General features: G+C 44.2%; 1 protein-coding gene across 2 annotated transcripts in view; it reads left to right on the top strand.

The window, feature by feature from the left end:
- The first annotated feature begins 527 nt into the window (after positions 1-527).
- The window catches only part of CRKL (CRK like proto-oncogene, adaptor protein), a 41,168-nt gene continuing 25,217 nt past the window's right edge, over positions 528-16,478 (top strand). Inside the window, exons 1-2 of one of the 2 annotated variants that reach the window (XM_008068812.2) lie at positions 528-1,343; positions 15,702-16,167. In XM_008068812.2, the coding sequence (XP_008067003.1) occupies positions 1,033-1,343; positions 15,702-16,167 (777 nt within the window). In that variant the 5' untranslated portion in view covers positions 528-1,032. The remainder of the gene's footprint in view (positions 1,344-15,701; positions 16,168-16,478) is intronic. The other variant, XR_002482581.1, reaches the window with a different exon arrangement.

Genomic DNA, 16,478 nt, shown 5'->3' on the forward strand with positions numbered 1-16,478 from the left:
CACACACACACCCTCCTGTCGGGTCGCCTAGCCACTCGAGGTCCCTTAGCCTATCAGGCCACCTCGGACCTGCGTCATCCGGTCGTCTATCTGGTGGTCACCCCCTTCCTGAGCCACCTCCGCTCATCCGGGCCTGCCTGCCCTTTGAGTCTCCCTCAGGTCCCTGGTCGGCCAGGTCACCTCAGTGCCACGCCTCACCTTGGCCCGCGATTCGGTCGGCACGTTACGCTTTGTTCAGAAGCAGGTTTCAAAACGCCACTCCCTCTCAGCTCCAGCTGTTTTCCTGCCAGTTCTGGGAGACCCGGCAGCGGCAGCGCCCCCGGCGGCGCACCACGGCCCAGGAAGGGAGTGCCCACCGCCAACGCCTCCTCAGCCTCCTCCCGGAACGCGGGAGCCGGTGAGAGAGGCGCACACCCAGACCGTCGCGATCATGCTCCTAATTGGCTGCGCCGTGCGACGTCACCGGGAGGGCCCCGACGGCCTCTTGGAGCCGGAGTCCCGCGCGTGCGCAGACAGAGGGCGCTGAGCGGAGGGGGAGGTGGCTGGCAGCTTCTCCCGCGGCCGCCATTTTGTTGCTGTGGCTATTGGGAACGGGCTGGGCAACACTGCCCTGGAGGCGCGACGCTCTTTGGAGTTGGGTGCTTCGTGTGACGGCGGAGGTCGGTGAAGACCTGTGGGGCTGCGGAGCCGGCACATTCCAGGCCAGGAGTCACCTCCAGTACACCGAACAGCTCGAGAACCCCGGAGGGGCCTCCGCTGCAGCTTGGCTTTGCCCATCCCGACTCCCCGACTCTGCCCCGCGTTCCCCGGGCCGACTCTTTTCGTGAGGCGGCCCCGGAGCAGGCGGGCGGCGGCGGAGGATGCTGCGAGCCCGGACCCGAAAGGAAGGTGCTGGCCTGGCCCTCTAAGCGCGCCTCGAGGTGTGCCGAGAGCCCCTTAGTTGGCCCCAAAGCCGTCTGCCGGACACAGTCCTTCAGAGCAGGCGAGAGCAGCCGCCGCCCCGGCCCGCCACAGAGAAGCCGTTCCGACACCATGTCCTCTGCCAGGTTCGACTCCTCAGACCGCTCCGCCTGGTACATGGGGCCTGTGTCTCGCCAGGAGGCGCAGACCCGGCTCCTGGGCCAGCGCCACGGCATGTTCCTCGTCCGCGATTCTTCCACCTGCCCCGGGGACTATGTGCTGTCGGTGTCCGAGAACTCGCGGGTCTCCCACTACATCATCAATTCGCTGCCTAACCGCCGTTTTAAGATCGGGGACCAGGAGTTTGACCATTTGCCGGCACTGCTGGAGTTTTACAAGATCCACTACCTGGACACCACCACCCTTATCGAGCCCGCGCCCAGGTACGCGAGCGTTTGCCCCGACCGCGGAGGAAGGTCGAGAAAAGGGTTCGGTCTAAGAATGTGTGTGTATGGGTGAGGGGTTTGAACTCATTTTCCCCCCTTCTAAACCACATTCTCCAAAAGGCGTTCCGAACGGAAGTCTAATGTCAGGATCTGGGTCAGTGAATGAGAGGGTGCATTTTAAATGTTTTATGGTGGTTGCAGGGTGAAAATGTACGCTTTTTGCCTTTCGTTAATTTATCTGACTGCAATACTAATGCAGGAGTTTGGTTTTTTTAAAAAAACTTTTTAGACTGTAGACTTCTGTGAACATCTGAAGATAGCCAAGGAATCACCTCCCCCTATCCCCGAAAAATGCACGTACACACAAGTGGGCACACCATTCAGGGTTCTTGCACTTCTGCAGCTCTCTGAACTCCAGGTTAAGATCTCCAGGACTACAGCCTTTGGAACAGTTACCAAATGAAAATGATTTAGCAAGCCAGGCCCGGTGGCTCAGCCTGTAATCCCGCCCTTTGGGAGGCCGAGGTGAGTGGATTGCCTGAGCCCGCGGGTTCGAGACCCGCCTGGGCAACTTGGCGAGACCTCATCTCTACAATAAATCAAAAATCAGCCGGGCGTGGTAGCGCGCGCCTTTAGTTCAGCTACTTGGAAGGCTGAGGCGGAAGGATCGCCAGAGCCCAGCAGGTCGAGGCTGCGGTGGCTGGGAGCGGCCACTGCACTCCAGTCTGAGCAATAGAGTGAGACTACAACTCAAAAAAATAAAAGAAGAAAATGATTTAGCATTTAGAGACAAAAACCTTTCATTGAAATATCAGAACTATATATTGATACTCTCATGCCAAGTTTGAAGCGGGCCAGGCACTACCTCTTTAACAATCCTTTAATTATAAAGAAAAGAGAAGGTGCATTGGCCTCAGTGAGGACATATTTTGGAAAATTTATTTTATGTTTTATCTCCAAGGAGGATGATAAATCAATTTGGTAAATTTCCAAAGTGGAAAAAGGCTAGAATGTTATTAACGAAAAATTTTGAATGGAAAGAACTTATCTTAATTCTTAGTTCAACTTCAGATATGCTCTGAAGTTGATATCTGTTTTAAAGTTAGGAGCCCAAAGGGACAGGTCATCTGGCGTTCTCTTTTCCAAGTAAGAGTCATTATTTTTGTTTATTTGTTTTAATTTGCCTTAACATTTTCTCAGAGGTTTCTTTTATTTAACTTATGCCAAATTTGAGTTGAAAATTTGCCTAGAATTTTAAAGTAACAAACTACCCAGTCCCCCCTCCCCCCCTTTTAAAAAGTTTTTATTTTTAGAGATGGGGGTCTCACTTTGTTACCCAGGCTGATCTCAAACTCCTGTGCTCAACTAATTCTTCTGCCTTGGCCTCCCTAAGGGCTGGGTTTACAGGCGTGTGCCACTACACCTGGCTCCAGTGCATTGTTTCTTTTTTTTATTTTTTTTTTATTTTTTTTTTGAGTTGGAGTCTCGCTCTGTCACCCAGACTGGAGTGCAGTGGCCGCTCCCGGCCACCGCAGCCTCGACCTGCTGGGCTCGGGCGATCCTTCCGCCTCAACCTTCCGAGTAGCCGGAATTACAGGCATGCGCTACCATGCCTGGCTGATTTTTTGATTTATTGTAGAGATGAGGTCTCGCTGCCCAGGCGGGTCTCGAACCCGCGGGCTCAGGCAATCCACTCACCTCAGCCTCCCAAAGGCGCGGGATTACAGGCTGAACCACGAGTCTCACTCTGTTGCCCAGGCTGGAGTGCAGTGTGGCACACTCATGGCCACCACAGACTCAACCTGCTAGGCTCAGGCGATCTTTTTGCTTGAGCCTTCCAAATAACTGGAACCATAGGCATGCGCCACCACATCCAGCTGATTTTTTTATTATTGTAGAGACGAGGTCTTGCTAAGCTGCCCAGGCTGGTTTCAAACCCCTGGACTTAGGCAGTCCTCTTGCCTCCACCTCCCAGAGTGCTGGGATTACAGGTGTGAGCCACCGCGCCTGGCACCAGTACATTTCTTAAACATCTATTTTAAAAGGACTGAGTGTTGATACAGATTTTTTTGGGTGAGATATTTCTGACTTTATAGATTTGCTCTGAACTTTAAATATTAAAAGTTGTTATTATTAAGGACACCAACTGGATGCATAAGTATTACTTCTGTAGGATAGAGATAGGAAAGAAATCCATGACAGTATAATAACTATAAGATTAACTACTAAATGAACTTTAAAAATGGAGAGAAAGTGATTGTAAATGAAATACTGTAAAACAAAGACCAGGACACCAAGAATCTGATTGGTAAAACCTGCATTTGCTAGCAGATACTGGTAGTTGCAGTCAGTTTTAAACACAATATATTTCCATTGTAAAGAGTTGAAGAGAACTTAAAACCCACTCTAGTAAAATTTGTAATGTGATTAAGTAAATCTCTCGTTTGTGGAAATGAATTATATAATTAATATCAGGCATTTATTAAGTCATGCAGTATTGTACAAGGCTTGTGCTTACATTGAGGTGACAACAATAGGTGCTAACAATACAGCCGTTTCAAAAAGTAAATTAATGGCTTGATATCCCCTTCTAGAGGGAGGAAAAGGAATATGTTGCTTTCCACTACCCAAAATCAACTCTAAGTTTTCCATACTTGTGTCTTCACAGATACCAAACACAGTTTTCTGTCTGCGTCTGCCCTCTCTTGTTCTTCGCCACTGTACTCTACTAGTACTCGATTATTCCCTAGTAGTCTTCCTTACCGACTCATAACTACGCTGTTGCCTGTTTATTGACTACCTAACCACACCCCACTCTCCATTTGAAATCCTACCTGTTGTTTCAGTCTCCTCACAAATAATAGGATTTTTCTATGACCCTCTGCCTCATGTTCAGCTTTGTTTCTCCTTCCTTATGCCCTCTCCTCCAGGCATGTTGCTGTTATTTAGTTTTTCATTTTCCTTGGCATCTGTGGAGATTACAATGCTGATTGAGTTAGGCCCTGACTAGATTTACTTTATACTGAATCTTTGAATTGTCATTCCCAAGTCTGACTTTTATGTCTTAGATTTGACATGTTATTAGCCTTTTATAGAGAGCTAGTGGCCCCTACAGCCTTGGCCAGATGGAAAACTCATGTAGTGATTCTTCACATCCCAAATGGGATAAATTAAGTGGTTTAACTTTTCAGGCATCAAAACTAGCTTTTAGTCAAAGCTCAATGGCTCAGCCTGTAATCCCAGCACTTTGGGAGGCCAAGGCGAGTGGATTGCTTGAGCCTGTGGGTTCGAGACTAGCCCAGACGACTTGACGAGACCTCGTCTCTACAATAAGTGAAAAAATTAGCTGGATGTGGTAGTGCGCACCTGTAATTTCAGCTACTTGGAAGGCTGAGGTGGAAGGGTTGCTGGAGCCCAGCAGGTCAACACTGAAGTGGCCGTGAGTGTGCCACTACACTCCAGCCTGGGCGACAGAGTGACACTCCGACTCAAAAAAAAAAAAAAAAAACAACCTAGCTTTTCAACCCAGAGTTTCATGCTTCCTGGCTAATAGTTTATTTTATTTGTTTATCTTACATAGCTAAGTTTATAAGTATAGTGTCTTCTTCAGAATTTAAGCATTGGTGCTTGTATTGTTCTAGGTTGATCCTTTTTATTGGAATGTTTCATAATTTTTTGTTTTATGTTTTCATTCAAATATGCATAAGATAATTATAACCCATTGTAGGTACTGGGAAAGATGGATGACAGATATACTTTCTTCATTGTGGAACTTACTTGTTAGTGGAGGCTAACAGACTAAAAAGTAGAAAAATAAAGTACTTGTAAGAATAATAAATGCAATGAAGGAAATAAACCTAGACTGAGAGAATATAATAGAAGGGACCTATCTGAGGTAGTGGGGTTAGAGAAAGCATGAAACTAAGACTTGAGGAGTAGAGACTTCTCAGGGTGAAAACCTTCCAGGGTTAGGGGAAGGCTTATGCAAATATCCTGAGGTGAGAAAGACCTTTGTGTTGGGAGTATGGTTCTTTTTTTTTTTTTTGAGTTGGAGTCTCACTCTGTTGCCCAGACTGGAGTGCAGTGGCCGCTCCCGGCCACCGCAGCCTCGCCTGCTGGGCTCCAGCGATCCTTCCCCCTCAGCCTTCCGAGTAGGCGGAATTACAGGCACGAGCTACCATGCCCAGCTGATTTTTGATTTATTGTAGAGATGAGGTCTCACCAAGTTGCCCAGGCAGGTCTCGAACCCACGGGCTCAGGCAATCCACTCACCTCAGCCTCCCAAAGGCGTGGGATTACAGGCTGAGCCACCTAGCCTGGCTTGGTTCTTAAAGGAGAGAAGAGGAATCCATATAAAAAGAATTTGAAGATAGTGGCTAGAGTAAGGAATTGGATTTTGTTTAAAGTGCTGTAGGCTCCAAAGGAGTTTGAGGCAGGGAGTGACCTGGGACCAATACTGTAATCCAGGTGCAAAATGATGATGACTGATAGCAATCGCTGAGCTGTGACTTGGAGGTGCCTCTTTTGGAGATAAAATTGATGTAACTAATAGGTAGCGGCTACGATGGGGAAGAGAAAGGGAAGAAACAAATATGATTTGGTATATTTGTAACTTTGTGACCTCTGGGTTTATCTTATTTATTGCTTTTTCTATTTGTCTATGATATTCCTGTAGTGAATTTTAAATTTAACTCCCAAAAATTATCTTGTCAGATGGCTTTTGTTAATTTTAAATGACCATGAAAGAATTTCTACACATAGTTGTAGTTTTTCAGTTGCAAATAATTTCATAAATGGAAATTCTGTTGATTTTTGTCTCCATTTTACTTGAGTATAAACATTTTTAAGATTCTGTTATAATTAGTATTTAGGAAAACTCTGGTGTTTTTTATTTAATAGGGAATATTTTTCAGTTTAACAACAGGATGTTTCAGAGGTAACTTGTTTTGCTTATCACATTTTCTATTTCTAGTTTACGTAGATAAATGCAGTCTAAGAAAAAAGAAATTGTGAGAAATAAAAATTTACCACTAAAAACTAAGGGAAGTTGACCCTTCAAGAAAATCATGTTTTTTACTCAACAGACTTTGAACATCACATGTAATGTGGAATCAACATGGAATTCCTGTCATGCTCCTGAGGAGCTTACTGGTTACTAAAAAAAATTGTAAGACTGTTTCCATGCAGGATAAAGTAGCTGTGGAAGAACCAAAAAAGGGTACTTAGTCTATCTAACCTGAGAGCCCAGGAAGAGCCTCACTCACACCTGTGAAGCAGAAGCCACGCCCTGCAGGAATAGGCAGATACTACGAGAAGCATGGTTGTGCCTCCTCCCCACATTCCCTTTTCTAAATATTTAATAACTCAAATCTATATTTATAACAAAGACCAGAACACCAGGAATCTAACTGGTGAAACCTGCAGTTGCTAGCAGATGCTGGCAGTTGCAGTCAGCTTTAAGCACAATATAATTCCAGTGTAAGGAGTTGAAGAGAACTTGGAACCCCCCCATCATACTGAAATTTGTGCTTAATTCAAATTGAGTAAATTACTTCTCTCATTTATGAAAGTGAATTGTATAATTAATATCAGACATTTATTAAGCCATGCAATGTACAAGCCATGTGCTTGCATTGAGGTGACAGGTACTGATAATACCCTTGTTTCAAAAAGTATGAATTAGTGGTTTAACCCCCTTCTAAAAGGAGAAAAAGGAGTATGTTGCTTGCCACTATCCACAAAATCGACACCAAACTCAAATTTGGACTTTTTTTTTTTTTTTTTTTTTGGAATCTCACTCTGTCACCCAGGCTGTAGTGCACGGTCACTGAACCTTTCAAGCTCAGGCAATCCTTCTGCCTCAGCCTTCCAAGTAGCTGGAACTACAGGCATGTACCACCACACCCAGCTAATTTTTTGACTTGTTGTAGAGATGAGGTCTCACCAAATTGCCCAGGCTGGTCTCGAACCCCTGAACTTAGGCAATCCTCTCACCTCAGCCTCCCAAAGTGCTGGAATTATAGGCGTGAGCCACCATGCTCAGCCTAAATTTGAACTTTCATAATTGGGAATAGGAGAGAAGAATACCGGTAATTTTAATCAGCATAGGAATTGGCACTGAATAAACCCCTTGGGTTTCACCTGACCAATAGTTTAAGTCATCTGAATTTGGTTCACATGAGATACAAGAACACTGTCATTATGCTGGGCATGGACTCTTGTCCAGTTAAGAATTGTATTCCCCTGTATCCCCTGTAAAGTACTGGTAGACATTTAATTTGTGGCTTTCCTCTTGTTTAAGACTCAAATCCAGAAAATGTTGACCTAAGAATTTTTCTTTAGAACTGGATTATTGAACTAGATTAATTTTAAGGGCCCTTAAGGTGAAACTATTGTAATTCTTTCTGATAAGTAAAAGGGGGCACTGCTTGTTAGTGGGAGTTCAGGTTATCCTGAGCCAAGTCTGAGCTAAGATCATAACAAGTAAGGTGGGGCCACCAAGCATGTGGCAGCTCACCTGGAACAAACTTGAGAAGAGCAATGGAAGAATGGTGAGGTGAAGAGGCTTTAAAGGTACACCAGATGGTACATGGGCTCTCCTTGTCTGTATGACAGTTAAACCTTTGTTAGGTATTGTTGTACCTGACTTTTTGTGCTTTCAGAAGCAAAAAAAGAATAGAAATAGTAATGGGAAATGCTTCAGTATGTTGAGGCTTACTGTATACCAAAGCTCAATACTAGACTCAAGGCATATAGTGGGAATGAACCATGGTTTTTGTCTTCTGAGCTGTAAAAAATTAAAACAGTGCCACAGAAGCTTAAAAGCATAGGTGATCAACTGTGCCTAAGGGATCTCAGGGAAGGCTTGTGAAACTAGGTGTTCTTTCAGCTGATTCTTGAAGGATGAGAACAGGTATATGAGGTAAAAGAGGTGGTGGCAGCACCTGCTGGGAAAGGCATAGAGTTGTAATTAATGTTTGTGATGGGCAGGAAGCTATGAAGAAATGGTAAAGCTAACATTTGAAGAGCCTCCTGTGCCTTGTAAATGAGTTTAACAATGGGGGCCACTTCAGATTTTTAAAAAGAGAACTGTCATGATAGTTTTTAGAAACTCCAGTGTGGAATGGAAAATAAAGTCTGTAGGACTAATTAAGGCAGTTACTGGGAAAGGACCATGAGATGCTGACCAAAGATTAAATGCAGTAGCAGTGTAAAGTATTGACCAGCAGTCTTTGCTGAACAATTGTATATAGAAGATGGAAAATAAAGTCTGTAGGACTAATTAAGGCTGTTACTGGGAAAGGACCATGAGATGCTGACCAAAGATTAAATGCAGTAGGAGTGTAAAGTATTGACCAGCAGTCTTTGCTGAACAATTGTATGTAGAAGATAAGGGAAAAGGTATGATTTCAGAGAGGATTTGAGTGGTGCCTTTTAGAGAAGAGAAAGGATTAGAGTGAGGCGGTATGATTGTTTTCAATAGGAAGAATCTTTTTTCGAGGAGCATGCAGGAAGCCAGGTAGTATTTAGTAATCTGATGGATTTATTGGAAAGAAATGTGAGGGCTGTATGCATAGATTTGGGAATCTCAGCTTAAACGGGATCCCCCAGAATGAACAGATAGAACAGGAATGAACAGAGGAAGAACTGTAGAAGAAGGTGGAAAGGCAGCCACAGCATAGGAAGAGAGCCATTAATGATGGCCTGATGCTCAGGAATGGGAGGGAGGGGACCTCTGTATTAAATACCACTGCATAATAAAGAATGGTTACCTAAAGCAGTTTCACTAGAGAGACACTTAGCCAATCTTCTTGGAATTGATTTTTCTACTAATTTTTGTTTTTACTTTTTACAGTGAAATATTTCATATATACAAAAGAGTATATGTACATATACAAGGAGAGGGTGCCAAAAAACCAAAATTATTTTTTTGAAGGGTGGGCCCCTTGTAGTACTGGTTTCCCTTGCTAGGTAAGTGTTCCAGGAACCCATCAGCATCAGTGTGCCAGCTAGCATTGTTGTGAGAGGCTGCATTCAGCTTCAGCGAATTTTTTTGGAGATTGTTTCAGCTCATTTGCCCATTTAATGATGGGTGATTTACAAGCGCACATGCCCACACTGTGCTGAGTGTTGTTGAGCAATTTTTGATAAAAAACTGACCTCCGTGCACCACCCTTCCTGTTCACCTAGTCTTGCCCCAAGTGACTTTTTTTGTTTCCCCAGTTGAAAAAAAGTCCTCAAAGGGAAATGTTTTATCGATTTGGTAAAGAGGTGAAACAAAAAACGGCAAAAGCACTAAAAGGCATCCAAATTGTTATGAGCGTCTCAATAGGTGTATTACATCAAACAGAGTACTTAGAAGGTGACTGAAGTCTAAACATGTAAGAATAAATACGCAGCTGGGCATAGTGGCTCACTCCTGTAATCCCAGCACTTTGGGAGGCCAAGGTGAGAGGATTGCCTGAGCTCAGGGGTTCAAGACCAGCCTGGGCAACTTGACAAGCCCTAATCTCTACAATAAATCAAAAAATTAGCTGGGCATGGTTGTACATGCCTGTGGTTTCAGCTACTGAGGTGGAAGGATCGCCTGAACCCAGCAGGTTGAAGCTGTGGTGGCCGTGAGCATGCCACTGCCCTCCAGCCTGGGCGACAAAGTGAGACTCTGACTCAAAAAAAACCTTTCATATCCACACACCCCCTTTAAGAAAACAGAACATTACCAGTGCCTTTGAGAGACTTCCTTTTCCTCAGAAGTTGATTGTATTGGTTCTTTAGCATGAATAAGGAGATAATTAGGCTTAGAAGATACTAACTAAAGTTGAAAGAATGTTTTGGGCAACCCTTCAGGACCTTTCCCGCTGCTGGGATCTTTCCTGTCTTCTTAATAAAAGTCCTACTTTCTAACCCCCCACCCCCTCAAAAAAAAAAAAATAAAGACTGTTTTATGTATATAGTTTATACACGAATCTGAGAAAGCTTTTAACCAGAATTGGAGAGAGGTTCATTATCATTAGATAAGAAAAGCCAGTTAACGGTATTCCCTGACCCTGTTGTCATGCTGGACCCCTGGTGAGTCCAACAGTGTCCAAAAGGCAAAAACAAAAAACAAAAAAAAACGACCTGGAGATAGCAGGCAAGACATAGGGTTTATTGGAGCCTTACACACAGAGGGCATTGAGGGCGGCTGACTAGATAGGAAAAAAAAAAACTAAGGTTTGTGGCAAGCATGCTGGTTATATAGTAACTTTTATTTACCAACTTCCACCTATCTTAAAGGGCATTGGTTTGCATTTCCAGCATCCCAAGGAGAGGACCAGGGTCCAGATGTTCTTCATAGGCTTGGTATAAACATCCATGCTGGCCATCCTTGGAGTACATACCTCAGAACATTAAACAACCATTCACCAAGGAACGTAAAGGTTATTTTCAGGATGTGCTTCAGTTATTGCTGCCTGGCAAGACATGCCCACCACAAACTCCATATTAGCATACTTTTAAATGACTCCCTACTTCTGTCATGATGCACATTAATTTCATTTGTGCTTCCATTTGCTTTCCTCTACTAAGTTGTCAGTCTTTTGAGAGGAGGAACTTAGTTTTGTTTTGTTTTGTTTTGAGTTGGAATCTTACCCCATTGCCCAGGCTGGAGTGCCGTGGCATGCTCATGGCCACCCTAGCATTGACCTGCTGGGCTTTGGTGATCCTTCCAAGTAGCAGGAACTACAGGTGCGTGCTACCGTGCCCAGCTGATTTTTGATTTATTGTAGAGACGAGGTTTTGCCAAGTTGTCTGGACTAGTCTCAAACCTCAGGCTCAGGCTGTCCACTTGCCTCAACCTCCCAAAGTGCTGGGATTATAGGCTGAGCCACCGAGCCTGACCTCGAGAGGAGAACTTAGTTTTAGTTACTTATTTTTGTCCCCCAAATTCTTAATACATAGTAGGATCTGAATAAATGAATTTTATCAGTGTTAATCCCCACTGAAACTATACCAGTGGTGGCCTCATGATCTGTGCTATGGGACTGACAAACTGCTTTTAACTTTTTTGAGTCGAAGTTTCAGTCTGTCTCCCAGGCTGTTACAGTAACAGTGTCACAGTGGCTTAGTAGCAGCCTAGACTTGCTGGGCTCAGATAATTCTTCCGCCTCAGCCTTCCAAGTATCTGGAACTACAGACATGTGCCACCGTGCCCAGCTAACTTTTTGATTTATTGTAGAGACGAGGTCTCACCATGTTACCCAGGCTAGTCTCGAACCCATGGGCTCAGACAGTCCTCTTGCCTCAACCTCCCAAAGTGCTGAGATTACAAGCATGAGCCTCTGAGACTGGCTTACTTTTAACTTTTAACTATACAAATAATAAAATACCCTTGGGTGTGGTCTGAGATGGAACTGATTGTGCTTTTGGTATAATGTCTGCAGTTTTGTTTTTTGTTTTTTTTTTGATTTGGAGTCTCATTCTGTCGCCCAGACTGGAGTGCAGTGGCCGCTCCCGGCCACCGCAGCCTCGACCTGCTGGGCTCCGGCGATCCTTCCTCCTCAGCTTTCCGAGTAGCCAGAATTATAGGCATGCACTACTACACCCGGCTGATTTTTTGATTTATTGTAGAGATGAGGTCTCGCTGCCCAGGTGGGTCTCGAACCCATGGGCTCAGGCAATCCACTCACCTCAGCCTCCCAAAGGCACAGGATTACAGGCTGAGCCACCGAGCCCGGCTAATGTCTGTGGTTTTATACTGTACTCACCAGACTTTTTTTAAAATAAAGGTATTAGATATTTTTAGATTCTTTTCCTTTTGATTTTAAAGATGTGGGGTACAATTCAGAGTTAGGTGTACATGTTCATTATGCAGGTACCCTTGTCTCACCAGACTTCATAGGCTCTTGTGGCTCTGGAAATAGAAACAAGGGTATACTTGAAGGGTACATGCACACCAATTGAATGCTCAGTGACAGTCAGAAATTGTGAATATTTTCCTGCTTTATTACATTAATTCTCACACACCTGGAAAATGCAGGGTTTATCCCTGAGGCTGATTACCTTAGAGGTTATGAGTGAGGAATCTAGAACCAGACTACCTAAGTGCAAATCTAACCTCTTTGGCTCCTCATCTGTAAAATGGGGGTAATAACAGCATCAGCAACTACCTCACAGGATTACTGTGAGGATAAAATAATTTAATGTCTTCAAAGACTGCAAACAGTTCCTGGCATAGATAATAAGTATTAACTCTATTACTCTTGCTGCCCCTACTACTCCTGCTATCCGTTTTTGTTTTTGTTTTTTTTTTAGATGTACTGGTATAAAGCAACTTGCTCGCGGGCATAGTGGCTCACGCCTATAATCCCAGCACTTTGGGAGGCTGAGGTGAGAGGATTGCCTGAGTCCAGGGGTTTGAGACCAACCTGGGCAACTTGGTGAGATGTCATCTCTACAATAAACCAAGAAAAATTAGCTGGGTGTGGTGGCACGTGCCTGTAATTCCAGCTACTTTGAAGGCTGAGACAGAAGGATCGCCTGAGCCCAGCAGGTCGAGGCTGTGGTAGCCATGAGCACTCTAGTCTGGGTGACAGAGTGAGACTCTGACTCAAAAAAAAAAAAGCAACTTGCTCTTGGTTATTAAATTGTGTTAATAAGTAACAAGGCTTTTGAGTTTTTAGATTAAGCTCCTAATAACCATGGAATTCTGATTACTATGAAACTAGTTATTTGCATTTGAAATGGTGTAAGTTTTGCCAAATTGTGAAGGCTGCCTTTTGGAAAGCATTATGGCAATATGTACCAAAGGCCATAAAAAAATTCATGTTCTTTTATCTAGTAATTCCAGTTCTGGGAGTCTAGGCTTTATAAAAAGTCTAATATAGGAAAAATACATTCAAAAGGACTTGTAACATTGATGGTTAAGTAGGGAGAAAGAGAAAAAATAAAATCCAAAGATGCAGCAGGCTCACAAAATGAAATGTCACTTTGCCATGAAAGTGATCATTAAGAAAACCAGTAATGCGGAGAAATACCTGTGATGTGATATTAGGCAGAGAAACCACCACAAAAAATATACAGACTCTCTTTTAAGAAAGCCACTGTACTCCAGTCTGGGCGACAGAGTGAGACTCCAACTCAAAAAAAAAAAAAAAAAGAAAGCCATAAACTGGACCAGTGGGATTGGAGAAGGTTAATAGTAATTTTCTTAGGGCAGGAGCTGTGGGATTTGTTTTTTCTTTTGTTTCCTTTTTTTCCTCATACAGTGTTGTAATATGGTTACTTTTTTTATAAAGGAAAATTATTTTAAGTAAAAATGGTTCAACATAGTTGCTAGTCTGTTAATATGAAATAGTAGTTAGATAATTAATTGGGAGATGGAAAGAAAAAAGAGGAAGAAGGAAAATGGCCATGAACAAACTGAAGATAAAACAAATTGGAAACATATGCTCGTGGTTAAATAGCCATATCCTTTCCTAGCACACATTCTGGGGCTTTTCTGGAACCAGGCTCTAGCAATGGTCCCACTAGTGAAGCCACCTCCTAAACAGGTGCAGACTTTTTGTATAAAGCCCAGAATTTTTAAATCTAGTGTAGATTCTGTGCTTTAGAAAAGTTAAAGGAAAAAGAAGCTATTCATAAAATAGTTTTTTTCCAAAACTTGGTATATTTGCAACTTTTCAGAACATTTCTTAGGTGAAGAGAAGTAGATTTCTGTACTTCTTTTGCAAATGGGATGTTGCTGGAGAGCAGAGACTGTGCTTTTCTAGCTTACTCTAGGAGTGCATTCTTCAAGGCACTCAGCAAACATCGAATCCATAAGCACAGCAAAGGCAGTAGCAGTGCCTATGGACTGATGCTTAGATGAGAGCTCTTACCTGTGAGCATGATAGTGAAATTTCCACAGGTGTTCATTATGTTGGTCAAATAACAGTTCTGTATGAGATGAAATGTGAGGTTTATCATTTTTTTAATTTGGTAAACATATAAGCCCTTTTCTAGTTTTTATTTTTTTTTAGTTGGAGTCTCACTCTGTCGCCCAGGCTGGAGTGCAGTGGCCGCTCCCGGCCACCGCAGCCTCGACCTGCTGGGCTCTGGCGATCCTTCCGCCTCAGCCTTCCAAGAAATTGGAACTACAGGCACGTGCTACCACGCCTGGCTAATTTTTTGATTTATTGTAGAGATGAGGTCTTGCCAAGTTGCCCAGGCGGGTCTCGAATCCATGGGCTCAGGCAGTCTACTCACCTCAGCCTCCCAAAGCGTGGGATTACAGGCTGAGCCACCGAGCCCAGCAGTTTTTATATTTTTAAGGGATCAGAAGCAGAAACCTTTGTCATCTTCTCCCTGTATCCAGGGAAGTGTGCAGGATGTGAACTGTAGATTAGGACTGGGAGGAACAGTGTGTGATGGTTGTGACAAGGAACCAAAGGAAGACAGCTGTTGAACTTACTTGAGATTTTAAAAATAAATTGAGGGCTGGGCTCGGTGGCTCAGCCTGTAATCCCGCACCTTTGGGAGGCTGAGGTGAGTGGATTGCCTGAGCCTGCAGGTTCGAGACCCACGTGGGCAGGCGAGACCTCATCTCTACAATAAATCAAAAAATTAGCCGGGCGTGGTAGCACGCGCCTGTAATTCCAGCTACTCGGAAGGCTGAGGCAGAAGGATCTCCAGAGCCCAGCAGGTCGAGGCTGCGGTGACTGGGAGCAGCCACTGCACTCCAGTCTGGGCGACAGAGTGAGACTGCAACTCAAAAAAAAAAAAAAAATAGCCAGGCACAGTGGCTCACACCCGTAATCCCAGCACTTTGGGAAGTGGAGGCGAGAGGATTACCTGGTCCAGGGAGTCAAGACCAGCCTTGGCAACTTGGCGACACCTTATCTCTACAATAAATTTTTTTAAAAAATTAGCCAGGCATGATGGTATGTGCCTGTAGTTCCAGCTACTTGGAAGACTGAGATAGAAGGATGGCCTGAGCCCAGCGAACTGAGGCTGTGGTGGCCATCAGCATGCCACTGCACACCAGCCTGGGCAACAGAGTGAGACTCCAAGTAAAAAAATAAAAAATAGATAAAAAATAAGCCGGTCCTTGTGGCTGGCACCCTTGGTCCCAGCTACTTGGGAGACTGAGGCAGAAGGATCACCTGAGCCCAGGAGTTGAAAACAGCATGAGCCATGATCGTGCCAGTTACACTTCAGTCTGGGTGACAGAGTGAGACCTCAACTCAAAAAATACATAAGTAAAATTTAAAAAATAAATCTTGATTTTTAAAAACATATAGAGAAAACTAATTTGTTATAGAAGAGAGTGGTTTATTCAGTTTGACACTGGTGTAGAGTAAGATTTTTCTCTTAGAGTAATTTTCTTTCTTTCTTAAGGTATCCTAGCCCACCAGTGGGATCTATCTCAGCACCCAACCTGCCTACAGCAGAAGAAAATCTGGAATATGTACGGACTCTCTATGATTTTCCTGGGAATGATGCTGAAGACTTGCCCTTTAAAAAGGGTGAGATCCTGGTGATAATAGAGAAACCTGAAGAACAGTGGTGGAGTGCCCGGAACAAGGATGGCCGGGTTGGGATGATTCCTGTCCCTTATGTTGAAAAGCTTGTGAGATCCTCACCACATGGAAAGCATGGAAATAGGAATTCCAACAGTTACGGGATCCCAGAACCTGCTCATGCATACGCTCAACCTCAAACCACAACTCCTCTACCTGCAGTTTCCAGTACTCCTGGGGCAGCGATCAACCCTTTGCCATCCACACAGAATGGACCTGTCTTTGCAAAAGCAATCCAGAAAAGAGTACCCTGTGCTTATGACAAGACAGCTTTGGCATTAGAGGTAAAATCTATTAGGGCTGGTTTTTTTGGGGTCCTTTGACATTTGGTTTTCATTGAAGATTTAATACAGTTTCTGCTCATTAAGGGTTATATTTGCCGGGCTTGGTGGCTCAGCCTGTAATCCCACGCCTTTGGGAGGCTGAGGTGAGTGGATTGCCTGAGCCCGTGGGTTCGCTGACCCGCCTGGGCAGCAAGACTTCATCTCTACAATAAATCAAAAAATCAGCCGGGCGTGGTAGCGCATGCCTGTAATTCTGGCTACTTGGAAGGCTGATGCGGAAGGATCGCCGGATCCCAGCAGGTTGAGGCTGC

The sequence above is a fragment of the Carlito syrichta genome, unplaced genomic scaffold, assembly GCF_000164805.1.
Source record: "Carlito syrichta isolate Samal-C Ts95f unplaced genomic scaffold, Tarsius_syrichta-2.0.1 Scaffold311553, whole genome shotgun sequence".
Classification (NCBI taxonomy): domain Eukaryota; kingdom Metazoa; phylum Chordata; class Mammalia; order Primates; family Tarsiidae; genus Carlito; species Carlito syrichta.